This window comes from Sardina pilchardus, chromosome 7 (genome assembly GCF_963854185.1).
Source record: "Sardina pilchardus chromosome 7, fSarPil1.1, whole genome shotgun sequence".
NCBI lineage: Eukaryota > Metazoa > Chordata > Actinopteri > Clupeiformes > Clupeidae > Sardina > Sardina pilchardus.
This window is the reverse complement of record NC_085000.1, coordinates 6050673-6070666: the sequence shown is the minus strand read 5'-3', so window position 1 is coordinate 6070666 and position 19994 is coordinate 6050673. Positions and strand designations below refer to the sequence as shown.

Below are 19994 nucleotides of genomic sequence, written 5' to 3'. Positions count from 1 at the left end.
AAGATTTAGATGTTATGGATGACCAAAAATCTTACAGATGTCCAAGTTCTTGTTATTGACCAACGTGTGTAATGCCCAATGTTTTTTTACATTTTGGTTTAGGGCCTAATAAAGACTCCAGAGTCTAAAAAATAGAATTTTCTGACCATTATTTATTGGGTCAGGCATTATAGGGTTAAGAAACAATCAGGACATGCCATATATTACAAAACTATCACATTACCAGAAATGTTACTGGACAATAAACAGCAATCAAAAATATTTTTGTTGATTTTGTTAAATAGCAGCTTTAAACACACACACACACACACACACACACACACACACACACACACACACACACACACACACACACACACACACACACACACACACACACACACACACACAGGTGCCAACTGTACCGTTACACACAATTATTACACAAAACTGGTGTGCTGCAAAAAAAGGTCATGTAAAGTGTTGCTTACATTTCATACTAAAACTATAAATGCCCTGAGTGTATGCAAGGGGTGTGTGTGAAGGTAGGCTGAGAGTGAAAAAACATTATGAAGTTTGGGAGGAAACTTTGGGAGAAACAGACAGAGATGAAGAGAAAGAGAGGGATGGAAAAGAACACACTGGTAGACAAGAAGGCAGAGAAACAGACCACATGAATGAGAGACAAAGAGATCTAGAGTGGGAGAGGGAGAGAGAGGGGAGAGGGGGGAAAGAGAAAGAAAGAGAGACAGAGAAAGAAAGAGAGAGACGGAGAGAGAGAAGTATCCGTCCTCACTCCTCCCATTGCCTGTAGATTAGAGGAGCTGAAGTCTCCTCTTTGATCTGTGTGGAGAGCCTCAGGTCCTCAAGCACATACCGAACCGTACAAACGCCTCCAGAGACCCAAGACCTCTCAAAGCTCATGAGTACTGTCAGAGACTGACATACTTTTGGCCCGCTAACACAACCCTTCCACCCTTCTACAGTCACATTCAAACACTACCGCTAGGCTAACTCTTTTTGGCCTGCTAACACAACCCTTCCACCCTTCTACAGTCACATTCAAACACTACCGCTAGGCTAACTCTCTTTGGTATACTTCCACAATCCTTCCACAATGACAGTCATACACTACCGCTAGGCTAACTCTTTTTGGTCCACTTCCACAACCCTTCCACCCTTCCACAATCACATTCAAACACTACCGCTAGGCTAACTCTCTTTGGTCCACTAACACAGTCCTTCCACCCTTCTACAGTCACATTCAAAAGCTACCGCTAGGGTAACTCTCTTTCACTCTCTACTCGTGCACGCATTAAGAATCACACTTTAAATTCCGGTTACAGTTTAAATTATTTGATTATTTTCTGTAAGCTATTTGTAATTCTTTAAATTAAAAAATATTTGTAATTCTTTAAATAAAAAAAAGAAAAAAAGAACATACCTAAATTTATTCTGAATCTGTTGATGCATTGTGACCTACTCAGTTAATTACGCCAGGCGCATAAACACACTAATTTCTCTCTGACAAAAAGTCAAAATTAAGTGTCTGTTGTTATTGTTTCTGACTACCATGCTGTGTAATTGAAAGCGATTGGAAAAACAGAGATCTCTCAAAAGCACTCATAGATATTTAATTACGTAGCTTAAAGCCGGGAGTGATCATTAGAATCAGAATTACAGATCTTTATAATCATGTTTTCTTAATTTGCAATTAAAAGCTTGATCTGCAAATCTGCTCATTCAATCAGGTAATTTGACTGGAATCAATACCCAATCTTTTTACAAGCTTCACAACTGAATATTAACCCTAACTTGCTTTCTCTTCACTAAAATTTGCATTTATATTGCACATTTGCCATCTTCAGTGGGTTGTCCTAATTGGGAGACGCCATCTGGATAAGGTATTCACAAATGATTGCAAACACTAACCCGCTGATCACAAAAGCCTCTCCTCAGTTAACAGTTTGTAAGAGAGAGGACTGTAGTTCTGTTGGAGAATCATTGTGCCCTTCTGTAGTGACCACTGTAATACTTTTGTGTTGATGGACCATCTGTGACTGACCACTCTTTCTTTCTCTCCCCTATTTCCTTTCTTTTTCTCTACATTCTGGCTTCAGAAAGTAATTTCTACAACATATTTGCTCCAACCATTCACTAGACAAGCTGAGTGTAATTAACACAACCCCCTCAAGCCTGGTGGATGAGCTAATCAATGAAATGACCCGTATAAGTGCGTAGTTAGAACAAATACATGGTGGGACACTTTCACTTTCTGAAACAGGGAAGTCCATCTCTGCTACAGCAGGATATCCATCCATATGGGTTTGTGCAGATGGTTTGTGTCCATTTTTTTGTAAAAAAACAACAACAATCAAAACAGCCGATTTGCCAGTCGTTCATGTCACCATTGAGGCCAGTAGGGCAGGAGTCACAGAGCCTCCAGAAAGACATCTCCAGCAAATATGTGTCGTGTGTGTCTTATAATAGCGAGTGTGTGTCTTGTAATAAAGTTCAGGGGAGTGTGCATGCATACAGTATGTGTGTGTGTGTGTGTGCGTGTGCATGCGTGTGTGTGTGTGTGTGTGTGTGTGTGTGTCTGTGTGTCTGTCTGTGTGTGCATATGAGTGTCTGTGTGTGTGTTTCTGTGTGTGTGTGTGTGTGTGTGTGTGTGTCTGTGTGTGTGTGAGAGAGAGAAAGAGAGAGGGAGAAACTGTTGGACAGGTGTCGTGTTCTCTGGGGGGTCCAGCTCAAAGAGAGCCTTGCGTGTGTCAGGGCCCTTTGAAGCGGACTTCAGAGAGACAGAGCAGTCTTGAGCTGACCAGAGAGGGTCGAGCAACCAATCAAAAGCTTTCGATCAGAAACATACACATGTGGAGTAAAAAGAAGCTGCAGCTGAATAAAAAGTATCTCGCAAGTTTCCAGTCGAATGAGCCGTGTATTCACTATTGTATTCAATTCATCTAGCCAGCAGTAGCTTCAAAAATTACATGGTTGACTTCCAGCTAAGAAAACACACTGATTAAAATCTGTAATGACCCATTCAAATCAATTGTCCAAGACAACTATGAAACTATATTGAGCAATGTTCAGAGTGATCCGGCCGAGTGGTTTGCTTTTCTGGCTTCACTACTGCCCAGGATTCCTGTTGTTAAAATTAAGTCATTAAAGGTTGTATCAGCGATTGTGGGTGGCATCACTTCTGCTGTTTGAAGCGAGATCCCAAAGAAGCCAAGCTAGCTTGCCCCTCCTTTCCGTGTTTCGTGCATCATGAAAGGAGCTGCCCTTCTTCGACTACGACTTTCGCATGCAGCCGCAAGCGCAAAACCCTACAACACCCCCCACCGGTCAGTGATTGGTTGGAACACTATCTACAGTATTTTGCTTTTGAGTGGTTGGTAGGACCAATTGTTTTTGTGTAGGGGTCTCGGAGCCTAGGCTGCCAACAGAGGTGCGTTTTTGACGGCCTGCTTATGGGACAGGGTTTGCAATCGCTGATACAACCTTTAAGTGCATTTTAGACCCTTAGTCCCTTCACTCAGAGGGCAGAACTGCGCAAACGCAAAGCTTCATGACACCAACCTCGCTCTAGTGGGGAGCTCACACCATGATATATTCACATGTCAACTTTTGGCCGGGGAAGGGGCTGGATATAGAGCTCCGCAGTCCCGCCCACAGCCTTGTCCGGAAGTAAAAATCCAATACAATTTCTCCATTGACAACTGGAGAATAAGCCATAAAATCATAACCGTCCATGGTAGACGTAAAACCAGCTACGATGTGACTAAGCGATTATACCGGCTCATATAGATGTCAAAAGTTAACGGGGCATCAACCTTGTTTTTGAGAAAACAATGTTTTATTCACGATTTAACGAGAGAGTACTACACTACCCAACACCCTACCGTGTAAAACTGGTGAAAGCAGAGCCTTTGATTGGTAGAGATCGCCGTTGCCATGGCAATCCCAAACAAACTGTACTCAACTTTTCCCGCGCCTATCGTCCGGCTAGCGTCTCGCTGGAACTTCAAAACTTAAAATGGCTGCAGGGCTGTCAGGACCGATGTGTGGTCTTCCGAAAAAGAACAGTTTTCTCATCTTGAAGGTTGAATTTACTCAATGGAAACGGTAGGAAGTAATCATCTTCTTTTCTCAGATTAATATGGAACCATGTTAAACTATGGTTAGGCTGCAAATGTTGGAAATGTGTGTACGTTTGCAAAGCATCCTGGGATTTGAGTTCTCTAACTAGGAATTTAAGATATGTACACAGTCTTGTACCTTTCGCTTTTTTTACATTTTCTGTTCATTTTTTCACTCGAAATTACAAGTTATATGCTTATGAGTCACATCGTAGCTGGTTAGCCTAAGGCATGGTCTAAAACTCTTTATATCCGGATTTTTCCAGAAGTCAATGGGAGAAATGAATGAGAAATTTTCTTCCGGACAAGCACCTGTCTCGGAGGAGGGGCGGGACTGTGGAGCTCTATGTGTAGGCAAATGCCATATTGTTGTTACAAACTAACCCCATGTATTTCCATGGTGTGCTGTGTCTCCTCATTACAAAGTCTGTGGCATAGTCAAGAGTCTGGTTTACGAGGCTAATGAGTGGTGCCAATTAAAAAGTAGATCACAACAAAAGAGAGAAAACACACTGATTCAAAGAGTGGTAAAACATTCATATGAGTTGATGAGTCTTGAAGGTGTTTGTGTTTGCCTTTCAAGGGTTTTCAAAACATGAGCTAAATTGCACAGGGTAACAAAACACACACACACACACACACACACACACACACACAAGCATCTTTGTCCACCCATAAGCACGCTCTACCAGTGGCCCAGATAATGGAGGGGAAATCTAGTGTCTTATCTAATGGACACCATCCCCGTGCCTGCGGCGCCGCTGATCAGTCACCTGCAGACGTCCTCGCTCTCCAGCGCCGGCCGCCGGCCACCGCCGCGCTGCTCTGCCATGCAGAGTTGATGCCCATTATTTGCTGCGGCGCGGAGTCGACGGCCGTTAGTTTGGGGCCATTAGCATCGCCGGGCACACGAACGCCTCGGGGCCATTACCGAGGCCTGTCTCGGGCGGCCAGGAGGGGAGCGGCCGAAACACACATCTCCACGGCGATGCGCGTCCGCACTCCGCGGCGTCGAGCTTCAGGCCAACGCCGCTCGTGTAACGAGCAGTCCTGTTAACTGGCTGTTAACATTCCGCTCGGCGGAGCGCACGTGATAACCATACAGTAGGTGATAACGTATGGGATTCTAAGACATTCCATTATAATGGCATCATAAAGATATAGGTGCATAAAACTGCATAAGAATGAGGAATGGGGTGCGTGTACTTACTCTGCAGTTCCCCAGCTCCTCTGCTGCAAGAATGATGGTTCCGCATGTCTTCCCAGGAATGCCCCTGCACAGCCAAATGACAAACACATATAATATTCACACATTAGCTTCTTATTCTCATTTTTCACACCTTTTCCGTATGGAGCTCGTAAAGTTGCTGTTCTCATGGTAGCTTAACATTCAAAGGGGCCTCTTGGGAGACCTTGAACGCTGGCTGCATTGCATTTTAAGCGTTCTTTTTTTCGGGGGGAAAAGAAATCTTTCTGCAGAAGTGAGTAGCCACGCCTGTTATCAAGAACAGAAAAAGCGGGAGCCTTTGAAGATATGCCAGGACAGCAGCGCCGCTTTCATAAAAGAGCCAAGGAGCGCGAGGCGGCGAGGAGTCTGCATTTACATTCAATAACCGAGTTCAAGGCATCTCAAACATGCCACTTCTTCCCCATACAGAGAAGCCCTGCAGGTGTTAGGAAGGCAACGAGCACTTTGTGTTGGTGTGTGTGTGTGTGTGTGTGTGTGTGTGTGTATGTCTGTGTGCAACTGTGCATGGGGATAAAAACACAGACAATTCCAGAATGAATGAAAAGAAGAGCCCGACATAACTACAAAATCAATCCCTTCTTTACGCGTACACACCCCAAACACAGCCGAGAACCTTCCAGAATACAGAGCTGCCTGCTCTGTGCGTGTGTTTTTGAGGCCACCTGACAGCGCAATTAAAACATCCCTCCCAACCCCCCCCCCCCAGCTTAGCCATGACTGATTACCCCCTTATACATCCCAAGCTACGCCTGAGCGCTTTGAGATGCGCGGAGCGGCACGGAAGAGGGCAAAAACACGCCTCTCATCTCCACGGCCCTCCCAGCTGAGGCAGCCACACTCAATCATTTACGAGGAAGACGCCAGTGTCAGGGAGGCCAGGTGTAGCCAGAGGGGGGCCTAACGATCATGAGGTGAAGCCTGCGGCTAAAGCCTGCGCCCGCCGTGGCAGAACACAGGAAACAGGAGCGCTGGGAGAGGCGGCGGGGACGGACCGCGAGCGGCGGAACAACAGCAAGTTTAAGAAGATACTCAGAATCTTTAAATAGTTAATGACTCGAGTTGAGTGTCCAGTCTGAATTAAAAGGAAGCACCGCTCGCCGCTGTCTGAGTGGCTGATTGTGGATGCCTGTGAGGCCCCTTGTTGGGCATGTGTGGTGCAATGCGTCTACAGAGTTCGATTACAGCACACCCATTGTTTTATCCATGACTTTACTCACCCTACCTCCTCCACACACACACACACACACACACACACACACACACACACACAAACATACACACACGCACGCACACAAGCACGCACGCACACACACACACACACACACACACACACACACACACACACACATGCACACACACACCTGCAGCAAAAGCCACCTTTTCGGTATTCATGGAGCGCGACGGGGGAGCCGTAATTGAACTCTGTCTCTGTCTGTGGTGCACCACATTCCTTTCACTCTGCTCTCTGACAACGAGCGTGTACGCGTCCGGCGTTACGGTCAGTGCATAATTTAAAAAGCTTGATGGGATTGTGGGGACCTCACTATTAACCTTGAAGAGGCACTCGTCCCGATGGTCAGCCAGGTCGTCCTTTCATATTCTCCATCTTTCCGTCAGGGGTGGTGGCAAACGGAGGCTGGCATTTCCACTCGGCTCAGCGGGCCGCGGAACCAAGCCATCACACCTGTCCGACTAATAGCCCCTCCGTCCCCCCCCCCCGACCACCTTCCGCACCCCCTCTCCCCCCTCCCCTCCTGCCCTCCCCGACCCAATAATACGCAGCACTTTCTGAAAGGACAACCGCAGCAGCACCTCATTCCAGAAGCCTCATTGTCTTGGAACTCTCCACAGATTTCCGAAACTGACTTAATGGTTCTTGAATTATTAATTTGGTTACTACGTGTGTGTGTGTGTGTGTGTGTGTGTGTGGGTGTGTGTGTGTGTGTGTGTGCATGCGCGCGTGTGTGTGGATGAAAAAAAGATATAGAGAGAGTCAAAGTGGGTGTGTGCATGCGTTTCTGTCTGTGAGACAGGTGTTGTGAGTGTGTGAGCGTGTGTGTGTGTGTGTGTGTGTGTGTGTGTGTGTGAATGTGTGTTGCAGAATCATTAGATTGCAAATGGGATTTACTGACTGATTATAGGGCAAATGGAGTAAGCTGTAAGGCCAAAGAGCACCCCCAGTAAAGGCCAGCTCATTTCCTCAAGGTCAGCTCCGGCCACCAACCATAATAAATGATCAGATCGAACAGCGAGGAGTAAGGACCATGGTGGTCATGGACCAAGAATGGGCCCTATGGGACTAGAACTTGTTTACTATGTTCAGGTCAAACACAAATTAAAATAACATAGAAACCACCTTGACCTCTGAAATAACTAGTTATTGGGATCTAAACAATCGGCTCTACTGTATGTATTTATATGGGGGCTTCTCCAACACACATTGCTGTTATAGTCAGCAACTGCAATCTCCCATGTGCCCTGCGTCCCACTCCTAGTGCAGCGGTTGCTCCTACCTCTCTGCTGTCTCTCTGTAATAGCACACATTAAGATATTTACAAGGGACTTGCCTTTCCACAAAACTATGATTCAATATAAGAAAATCGATACACAATCTTGAATCAGAATACAATGGAACAGTTGTTTTACTGTTGCCTTTTTATAGCCATAGGACCAACATTGCAATATTACAATCAAATATAAAGACCAGAATGTAAAAACAAAACCTGGAGAACTGAAATGACACTTAATACAGCATGGGGAATTATTAGATCTGTATCACAGACCTCCAACTAACAATAACAACATCTAACAGGTGATTTAGATTTATTTTTTTCTATATTTGGGTTTAACAAGGATAAACTACAGACCCTCCCACAGTCACTTTCCACTCCCAGCATGCACTGGGGTCAGTACAGCGGTAAACTGCAGCAGCAGCTGAGAGAGCTGGGAGAGTGTGAAACACACAGCGTCCTCTCCCCCCTCAGCCTCTCCACTCGCTCGCCACACTGAATTACCCAGCAGGCCTCTGATGCACGCCGTGGTCAAAGCATTGCAGCACAACCATGAGATCAATCAGCCTCACACACACACACACACACACACACACACACACACACACACACACACACACACACGCGCGCAGAGAGAGAGAGACACATATACACAAACACACACATACATACATACATACACACACACACACACACACACACACACACACACGCGCGCGCAGAGAGAGAGAGACACATATACACAAACACACACACACACACACACTCACTCACTTGCTGACATAGTCATATATCACTAATTGATTTGCTGATCACACACATCAATAACTGACCTGATTTCAAGCTGTACCTAAAACCAGCTTGTGATGTTTCAGTGGCCAGAGTGTGTGTGTTTGTGTGTGTGTGTGTGTGTGTGTATCATGAGATTTTCCTTTTATTGAAAAAAAGCACCAGTGGGAAGGTCAACAGAGAGATTGGAGCCAAGGGGCTGAATGAATAGGTTAACACTGAGGCATAAATGAGGGTTCACTCTTGTGCGTGTGTGTGTGTGGTGGGGGCATGAATGAGAATGAGAAACAGAGAGAGAAAGAGGGAAAAAGGGGAGGGCGAAAGAAGGTCAATTAAAATAAAATGGAACTCCCTTTGACTGAAATGAAATCTGATATTGGAAACCAAACAATCCAGTCTATCCATTTATTCATTCTCATCTGCAACAGGGAGCGGGGTAAAAAAAAAGAGATGATTAGTTTCATGTTCAGGTGGATACATTTCATTCGGGCCCTGCAGGCTGGGAGGAGAGACTGCTCGTCCTGATGAGGACCCGGGAGAGGACTAGAGGGCTTTATTTCCTGGAGTGAATGTGAGATCACATCAGGGCCATCTGAGCGGCGGCGTTGAGTCAGAGAACACCTACTGAATGTGCTCTTATATGTGCTACGCCTTGCATTCATGAATGAATGAATGAATGGGTGAATGAATGGGTGAATGCATGAATGAAGAATGAATTCATGTGTGAATCTATCATGTGAATGAGTCATAAATGGTTGCACACTCATACCAACTACCATTTCACTCAAACAGTGTGCTGAAGTACATGATGAGGTGAAGCATTTTTCTTCTTCTTTTTCTTCTTCTTCTTCTCTCTCTCTCCCTCTCTTCCTCTTAAAAATATGAGCTTTCGAGAGTTTTCTAAGTGATATTCTCTCATGTATCATTCAACGATTTCGATTACTTGCCAAAAAAAAAAAAACTACACTGATGAGCCAAATTGGGATCCATCTTAGCTTGGGCGTTGACTAGTTTGGTTGCAGGAATAAGCCGGGGCAGAAGCATACGCTTGTAAATCCCGCTGGCCCACCAGGCAGCCTACTCATGAGCCTATGAGGGATGGGGCAGCTTGTCTATACGGAGGAGGGGTATTAAGGCAGATCTATCCAATGCACAGCGGATGTGTGAGGTAGGAGGGGGTCAATTATGCTCACCCACCTAATTGCATCTGCTATCAAAGGCACAGTGAGAGGCACTCCGACTTGTGCTATCACCACCTACAGTATTCTTACACTACACACACACACACACACACACACACACACACACACTCTCTAATTTCAGATGAAACCTTTCTCTCTCATACACGCATGCAAACACATACACTCAACCACACAGTTACGTGTGCGCACACACACACACACACACACACACACACACAAACACACACACACACACACACACTCTCTAATTTCAGATGAAACCTTTCTCTCTCATACACGCATGCAAACACATACACCCACCCACACGCACACAGTTACGTGTGCACACAAACACACGCACGCATACGCGCACACACACACACACAGACACACACACACACACACAACACACACACACACACACACACACACACACACACACACACACACACACACACACACCAATTTCAGATGAAACCTTTGATGCACCTAGCAGAAAGAAAAAAAGCTAATAATAACATCAATATTCTCTCTCTCTCTCTCTCTCTCTCTCTCCCTCTCTCTCTCTCTCTCTCTCTCTCTCGCCCTACACTGTAAGTGTCATCCCCACTGTACCCTCCTGATTAACACCAAATCAATAGGGCAGTAATGCAGCCTTCCTATTTAGACTGACAATAGGGACCATGATCAAACACATCCTCACAAAGGAGGAGAAGGAAAGCCAGGATGGAAGTGATGCCTGGAAGAATATTTTTACAAGTTGATTGCACATGAAAGGGAAAGGAGTGATGAGGTCGGCGATTTGAGTGTGCGTGCGTGCGTGTGTGTGTAGATGGTGAGTGTGTCAGTAAGAGAGACAGTGGTTGCATATGTGAGTGTGTGTGTGTGTGTGTGTGTGTGTGTGTGTGTGTGTGTGTGTGTGTGTGTGTGTGTGTGTGTGTGTGTGTGTGTGTGTGTGTGTGTGTGTGTGTGTGTGTGTGTGTGTGCGAATTGTGTGCTTGTGGCATGTGTGTGTGTGTGTGTGTGTGTGCGCGCGCACGCGTTGGATGGTGAGATGGATGAGCAGACTACACACATTGTATTCTTTGCCTGTGCTTTTCTCCCTCTGTCAGTGGTGTTCCATTTGTGTGCCCGTGGCACTTGTGCTGCTCTGCGCTGATTGTGGCTGATTCAGTAGGAGAAACAGCACTGATTCAAGGCTGCATTTAGCTCTCCTAACAAGCCTCTCTGGGGGAGCTGCTCAGGTGGCGTGGGGAGAAGTAGATGTGGGGGATGCTAGATGTGGGGTGGGGTGTGTGTGTGTGGAGGGTGTGTGTGGAGGGTGGGGGGGGGGGGGGGGGGTTCGATTTCCTGCACCAAACAAGCTCCATTTTTCAAAGCTTGGACCGAGCTGCAGCAGAATGGAACACAGCATTTGATTTCCCCTTTTGCTCTCTCTCTCCCCCCCCACCCTCTCTCTCTCTCCTTCTCTTTCTCTCCATCTCACCCCGTTCTCACTCTATCACTGTCTATCATTCTCTCTCTAATTTCTTAATCCCTCTCTCTCCCCCCCTCTCTTATCGCCCCCTCCCCATCTTCCCCGTCTGTCTCTCTGTGTAGATATGAACTGTAACTCATATCCCTGCCGGTATTAGCCGCGGCCTCTAATTGAATTGGGGGAGATTGGGACCCCTCTGGCATGCTGGCTGGCTGTCTGCTGCTGCTGCTGATGAGGTTGGTGGAGCCACTGCTGTGTGGATGACTGTCATCCCGATCCCCTCAGCGCTGAGCGCTCGCTACTGCATCGGGCGGCAGCTGCACGCGGCTGGACCGCGACAGCAAGCGCCGTCGCCACCGACAACTCCAGGTATCGGCAGGGACTCAGCTGGGAGTGGGGGAGGCACCCAGACAGCTGGGGAGGTGTGTGTGCGTGTGGGTAGGTGTATGTGTGTGTGTGTGAGTGTTTTCTGTGTCACAGACAGCTTAGGAGGTGTGTGTGTGTGTGTGTGTGTGTGTGTGTGTGTGTGTGTCTGTTTCAGCTGCTAGGATGAGGGATGATGCAGGGCTGGCACAGCTAGCAGGGAGACACAGGGAGGAGTGAGAGTAAACAGTGCAAGAGAGAGAGAGAGAGAGAGAAAGTGTATGTGTGTGTGTGTGTGTGTGTGTGTGTGTGTGAGAATGACACAATATATAGAGAGAGGGGGAGAGAGAGAGAAAACAGTTTTTAAAGCCAAAGAAACTCAGGAGGTAGTCTGAATGTAGAAAAAGGAGGCAGGCAGAGAAATAGGAATATATTCTGATTTTGTGTATCTCTAGTATATGTTCCGATCTCATGTTTTCATCTGTTGGTGCATATGTGTATGTTCGCCTCGCCATATGTCTGCTTTTTCAACACAAGTGGCTGTTTATCATGCCAAGGAAGCTCTTCTGGATTTGAATTTGGAGCAGAGGCAGAGAATATGACGCATGGAGAGCAGACTTGAGTGAATGAGACCACAAACCAGAGATTGACAAGCGAGGGAAGAAAAACAAAGGTAGGAGAGTGGCTGAGAAAAGGACGTGTGGACAATACAAGAGGAAAAGGAGGATGGAAATGAGAGAAAACAGACAGAGAGGGGGAGAAGCAGGGATGGTATGAAAAATAGATAAATAATAAATCAGGCAGAGAGAGAGAGAAATAGAGAGGGAGAAAACAAGAAAGAAGAGGAGAGAATAGCAGAGAGGGAGAGAAAGACAGGCACCAATTAGAGTAAAACATATACTGAATCAGGCAAAAGAAGACTAGTTTTTTTTATTTGTCATGGACAACCACATTTCAAACCAAAGTAGACTGAATGCCTCGCTGAACCTAACAAAAGAATACAAATTGGAGTATCTCCTCAGAGATGTGAAGCAGAGGAAAATTCTGACTAGGTACAGGCTCAGTGACCACAACCTCTAGTAGCAGTGGACCTAGAAACAGGAATGCCCAGATAAACTTGGCTGCCAAGAGAGAACAAAGAATATGTGGTCACTGTCAGACAGAGAAGGTTAACACAGAGGAGGGAGCCATTTCTCCTCCACTGCACAAAATAGGACAAATTAAGAGAGACCTTTTTCTGTGAACTCCAAAAAATAATCCCAAATGCTGACAGTGACATTGAAAACACTGGCAAAAAGTGGCCACGCTTCTTGAGGAAGGACTGACTTTGGCCTTTACACACATTATACAGGTACATGAATGCACACACACACACACACACACACACACACACACACACACACACACACACACACACACACACACACACACACACACACACACACACACACACACACACACACACACACACACACACACACACATCTGTGACATCTGTCACCCTACTATTATTCATGCCCTTTTCATTACTGGTCATACATTGCTGTTAGTCCTCATACTGCCAACCACCCGCCCATACACACACACACACACACACACACACACACACACACACACATCTGTCACCATACTATAATGCGTACCCTTTTCATTTTGTATTCTCATTACTGCTCATGCATTGCTGTTTTATTTCTTGTAATGGTCTTGTTATATTGCGGTCTCGTTCTTAACACAAGCTTTGGCAACACTGCACTCAAACAGTCACGCTAGTCATAAAGCACTCTGAATTTGAATTTCATAAACAGCTAGAGAGAGAGAAGGAGAGAGAGAGCGAGAGAGAGAGAGAGAAGAGAAAGAAGACGAAGACAGGAGAGAGATAGAGGGAGAGAGTGTGAGGCAGAGGGGAAGGTGGGTGGAGTGGAAGCCAACTCTGCTCATATATTATAGCTACTGACTGTGACATGAGTTTGTGCCTGATGTGTCTCTGGTGAGTCTGAGCAAATGTGCCTCTGATCCGCTGAATAGAAGGGCCAACATCCACTGGCCATGACAGGAAGTGGAGCGCCACGGCAACACACCTAACCTTCCGAAACCTATTAGCAGCGCTCCCATCAAAAGGTAAAAACAACACATTACAGGGCTTAGAGCTAGGTGTGAAGCTTAACAATGAGAGACACATTGTGTTTCTGTGGAGATCTAATTACTTTCAGAACAGCTAGCTGGATATCATTATGACATTATCACTAATTAACTAACTACTTGCATAGAGCCTGTGGCAACGATTGCAAAAGAAAGTCAAAGCATTCTTTAACTCACAGTGCTATGAGAAACCTGGCTCAATTTGTTGAAGATTAATAAATGAAAACCAAGCCATTTAATGGTCCTGATGAACTTACTATGCATACCCACTGGCAGCCATGGCCCCATTCAAAAGAAATAGAAGCATGCTTTACTGTAATAAGCTCTGCGACCACCCATTGGCGTTGGACCCTGGAATCATAAATGCCCCACACTGGAGTTGACCCGCATCTATCCTGGACCTGACCCACATGTGGCCCATATATCGACATATGTGAAGCGCATGTGGCCGTATATCGTCCGTACGTGAAGCGCATGTGGCCCATATATCGTCCATACTGCATGGCGTATGTGGCCTGTATGTGACACATATGTGGCCTTGATCTGACCCATATGTGACCCGTGTGTGGGCCATATCATATGTGGGCCGTGTGTGGCATGTGTGTGTGGTCCACGCAGCAAAAGAGCCAGAGTTTTTCCACTCATGCAAATCACAGCAGTGGAGCTCAGCCCAGCCTATCAAAGCTGGACGCAAACAGGCTGGCCTCACCGAGATAACCCCCCAAGCCCCACTAACACACACACACACACACACACACACACACACACACACACACACACACACACACACACACACACACACACACACCCGCTCACACACTCACACACACACACACACTCCTACCTCTTCACACGGTCGGCCACCCTCTGAAACACACCAACATTAATGGTTGGTTACAAAGGGATTAAGGCAGCTGGGCGAAAGGCTCTCATTTGGATTTCAAGGCAAACAGAGTGTGTGGAGCAGCACTGATATGCAACAGAGCCCACTGCAGGGCAGCCCAGAGGGCAAACTTTGAGTGTGTGTGGGTGGGTGTGGAGGGGTGTGTGTGTGCGGGGGGCATATTAGGATGGAGAAGAACAGAATTGGCAGCAGAGCCCAAACTTCTCTACGGGTTAAACTTTAGCTGGCAGGCTGTTTCAGTTTCCCCACAGCTGAGCCCGGGTCCGACTCAAAGCCAGGTCTACGAATATGGCATTTATTACACAGTACAGTACAGTATATATCAGAGCCAGTTGAGCCACACTGGCCCCCACAGCTCTTCTTTTTTTTTTTGCTTTCATTCATATCAGCCCAGCTTCATTACTCTGGCCAGTGCTTCAACAAACCAAAGAATTTGATTAAGTACCAAGATATTGTCCCATTTATAAATAAAGGCAGTAAAATAGGTATTTCAAAAGTAGAGACTCACTGCTCACTGGTCTAATATTAGCAACTGTTTACTAGTTCACTCCTAATATCAGTCCAGTGTGCGGAGATAGTCTCTATTTTTTAAAGTCTGATATTCCTGTAGATCACCTGGGATATGAAAATGGCCATTGTACTGGGATTTTATCTTTGAAGTAAAATAGGCATTTGTACTTGCCTAATAAGATAAGGTATTATTTACCAATGTCATAATCAGGCATTTCCCAATGACATCATCAGATATTACTGAAAATAAATGATCAGATGTTCTCCAATAAAGTAATAAGGTATTTCCCAGTACTCTACTGTATATCCAGCTTACTGTAAACCAAGCCTGAGCTGCAATTGTGTTTACAATGTGGCACCTAACAATGCAGTTTCCCAACACCATTGGCCACTCGCACTAGTAAGGTCATTCAGTGTGTGGAGGTCAATGGCATGCTGTGCACGTCCATTAAATAAATGACTTATAGCCCAGCAGTGTGTGCCTGCTTATGGAAATCCTAAGGCCCCGGTGCCAGATACACTCAGAACCAGACCTACTGTACAGTCATATCAGACAGATGCTCCAGTGAGAACATGGCCTCACTCTCTTACTGTATCCTCAAACAGGAATCTCTCTCTCTCTTTCTCTCTCTCTGCTGTCTCTCTCTGTGTGTATGTGTGTGTGAGCGTGTACGTGTGTGAGTGTTTGTGTCTGTATGTGTGTGTGTGTGTGTGTGTGTTTCTATGTAAGTATGTGTTTTATGTGTAATGCGCGTGTCTAAATGTCAGGTCGTCGCCCAACGTAAGCGAGTGCGGAGACTCCGTCAGCCTCTGCTGGGTAAACAACACAACGCGGGCGCTCACAGTGCAGTGTGAAGTGGAGGGGTGGTGGGGAAATGGCCCTGGCATCATTTGATTGACTAATCCTCTTACGCGCCGCGCCGCACCGCACGCTCTTATCGGCCCGCGCCGTCGCCATCCTGTCGCTCTCACCTGCTGCTACAAGTGATGGCATTCACTGCTCTAATTCTGTTACATCATTTCAAACCAGGAGCTACTCATCTGTGTGTGTGTGGGTGTGGGTGTGTGTGTGTGTGTGTGTGGGTAGGTGGGTGGGTGGGTGTGTGTGCATACGCATGCGTGTGTGTTTGTGTGTGTGTGTGTGTGTGTGTGTGTGTGTGTGCCCGTGTGTGTGTGGGTGTGTTTGTGTGTGTGTGTGTGTGTGTGCCTTTGTGTTTGCACAATGCAATGGGTGTATTTGTGGAAGATGTGTACTTGTTTGAGAATTTGCAGTTCACCGTGTATTCACATAATCATTTGAGTGAAGATTGGTGTGTGTATGTGTGTGTGTGTGTGTGTGAGTGTTTGTGTCTGTGTGTGTTTGTGTGGTTGTTCGACAACATCAGAAGCTGCATGTTGTTGCTTGTTTAGCTGGGAAAGGATAGCTGTCTCTTGGGATCTTATCAGAGCCTAACTCCCCCATCTCTGCAGCAGTAACACTGTAGTCCTCAACTCTGGCCCAGAGCTGGCCTGGAGTTGGCCCTGATCCGGCCCAGATCAGGCTCTAGTCTGGCAGGCATACCTGTGCCAGATCTACACCAGAGCCACGTTAGACCCGCTCTGTCTAACTCCTCTGCTCTGAGGCGTAGAACTCCCCTCCCCACTGGAGCTATAAAGTGAGTAAGTCTCAGCACAATGCACCAACAGTACACCGCCTCAAAGTGTGCTGCCATTCTGGAAAAGCCACACTGCAACTAAAGCAGCACGTGGGCGTTGTAGCCAGATCACTCTTCTGCATTATCAACCCAACGCTGGGGCCGGAATACAGTATCTCTCCTCCATCTCTTTAACTTCAAAGATCGAACGCTGGACACAACACAACCCCTTATGGATACAGTCTGCAATTGTGGGGAAATGGGAAATGCCAATGAGAAAAGCCAATGGAATTATGATATATATCCCTTCCATGCTCCTGAGGAAACGTGCTGATGGAATAGTATACTGTATGTCTCTGGACAAATATCTGGCTTCCTTCAGAATTGACAGAGAGAGGAATGTGTGCAATGTATTCTTTGGGGAGGCTTTCACTGTAAAAGGAGAAAGACTGCATGGTTTGCATCATTACGAGACATTTCTTACAGCCATCTGCATATATTAGATGAAAAAAAACCCTATCTGTCTTACAGCACACTCTGTCTCTGGAGTTTCAGCTGACAGAGGAAACTAAAACCCACTGAAGACAAAAGGCAGCGAGAGAAAAGCAGTCGAAGAAGGCTAGGCAGCTCCAAGGAAATACCAACTTCAGAAGGGCACCTCTACAAGAAGATTGAGAAACAGGAGCAAGCTGTGCAATAGTTTGGGCATCAGCATAATATGGATTCATAATGACAAGGCACACAGGCGCTGGAGGCGCATATCAAGTAGCGAACCTTCCTTTAATCAGCAGAGTCTCTCCCAGCCGTTTCCACATGCAGCATCCATCCCTGCTGTCCTTGGGTAGTGTAGAGCAGAGCAGCACTAGGTAGGACAACTTAGTATTGATGAAGTCACCATTTTCCATGTGCTAGGGGGAGGGGTGGGGGGGTGGGGGTTGATGGGATTACTCAGTAGTGTAGACACTTAAAACTCAATAAACTCCAACAACATTAGCTTCGTGCTAATTGTGCCAACGGTGGGCTGGGCTGCGACACAAAATGGTTTCCGTTCTCCTAGGAGGAGTGGAGCCAACATCGGACAACATCATCGCTTGCATAACAGAACTCTGAAGCTTCTCATTCCCCATCCTTGTTAGAGATGAAACTTTCTCTTTTTTGGTCGACAGCCAAATAAATAAATAAATAAATAGATAAACAAAAACGACAGAGCCACCTAGCCAGCAGCCCTGCTCAGGCTCCTGTGATTTTCCCGAGAAAGTCCTCCGCATCTGAAGTGAAGATGAAACAAAGCTCTTCCTCCGCCACATAATGCTGGTAGGCTACTACCATTGGCAGTAATTGGCAACCCGCTCGGTCCATACCTGTCCTGTTCACTGCAAACATACGGCGCCATCTGTCCCCTCGCCATAATGAAACGGTGTGTTTAAGAGTTTCAGCTTTCATTAGCTCATATCAATCACGTCAAAGGGCTTTAGCACTGCAGAGAGAGAGCAACTCACTTGGCTCGCGATTAAATGGAACGGAGTGTGCTGCCACAGAGCACGGCTAGAACAGAATCAATTTGGAAATAAGAGTATACTATGCACAATGCATCAGGTTACTATAATATGACGGCTTTATTGCCTTTAATGTGAAGGAGAGTGTTTTTTGTGTGTGTGTGTGTGTGGGGGGGGTACTTTAGTGTGTAATTAAACATATACATGAATACATTTCCACAGCATACTATAGTGGACGCACATTGACTGTGGTGAATGGGAAAGGTTTTTCTTTGCAGGGAGACATCCACCCGCCCCCTGCTCTCTCCCTGCAGGGCTGTGTGTGGGTGGGTGCGGGGCTGTAATTGAGAAGCTCCGTGGACAGGTTTGATTTCGCACCAGCCCAAGTGAGTAAGTCAATTCTCCGCAATCAGATTTGGGCAGGTCCTGATCAAATAGACCCGATAGAAAAGAGAAGATCCCCACAAGCTGCCTCAATGACTCATCATCACAGCACCTGCTAGAGCAAACAGGACATCACAACCAACCTTTCGGGACTTATCTCTCCACAAACAAAAACACTGACCGGCGCAATGCATCAAAACACAGCCATTTTCAGACAAATACCTCTGTGTGCTCTCTTCGATTGAGATTCCTTTAGATTAATTTATATGTGGTAAGATAGACAGCAGTCGTTGTGACGATGAGCGAAACAATAGGACGAATACAGAAAGAAAATCTAATCACAAATAAGAGATTGCCTGCACTGGGGCTGGAAGTGACAGAGTAGTCTTAAATTGAGATGGATTCATTGGCAGGATGGAAGTTATATTGGAGGGGGAGAGAGAGAGAGCAACAGAGACAGTCATTATGTGAAGGTAGGCTGAATTGATGTTTTAAAACAGGATCATTCACACATTGACTTCAGGGCTCTGATCTCTTTTAAACAATGACAGAGGATTTCCCCCCGGCCCCTCTAACTAATAAAATCCTGCCCCAGGGGGGAGATCTCCTCCCTCTTCCCTCATGTTAAACCCACAGGCCACATCTACCCCCACTGGAGAAGCAACCGCCACAGAGATCATCTGGAAAGTTCCTCCAATTCCATCACTGTCTCCATCTGGACATCGCCACAGAGGAGCCCATTACTGGAGAGCCACTGGTCCTCTCTCTCTCTCTCTCTCTCTCTCTCTCTCTCTCTCTCTCTCTCTCTCTCTCTCTCTTTCTCTCTCTCTCTCTCTCTCTCTCTCACCTCTCTTTCTCTCATCCATCTCTCTCACTCGCTCACACTGCCAGGTAGAGTCATTTAACTCTCTTTCAAACCATTATTCCACTGACACACATCGAAAGACACGCAATACCGAGAGAGAGAACAAGAGAGCAAGAGAGAGAGAGAGAGAGAGAGAGAGAGACACACACACGCACACAAACACACACACACATACAGTACACACACAAAACCACGCCACATTTCTACCAGGACCCCTGAAATCACAAACCAACGTGCAGGCCACACACCGGGCTGGCTTTACTGATCGCCAGAGACCCATTATAAGGGAGCTTGCTGGTCAACCCTGGCTGTAAAACGCCTGATTAAAAGCCTTAGGCCTTGGGGCTTACCGGGTCACAAACAAACAGCCCA

The 19994-nt window shown here is 46.4% G+C and overlaps 1 protein-coding gene across 1 annotated transcript in view; it reads right to left on the bottom strand.

The window, feature by feature from the left end:
- cpne5a (copine Va) overlaps positions 1-19994 on the bottom strand; it is a 94182-nt gene that overhangs the window by 39343 nt on the left and 34845 nt on the right. The window contains exon 8 of the mRNA XM_062540179.1: positions 5332-5395. Coding sequence (XP_062396163.1) covers positions 5332-5395 — 64 coding nt within the window. The remainder of the gene's footprint in view (positions 1-5331; positions 5396-19994) is intronic.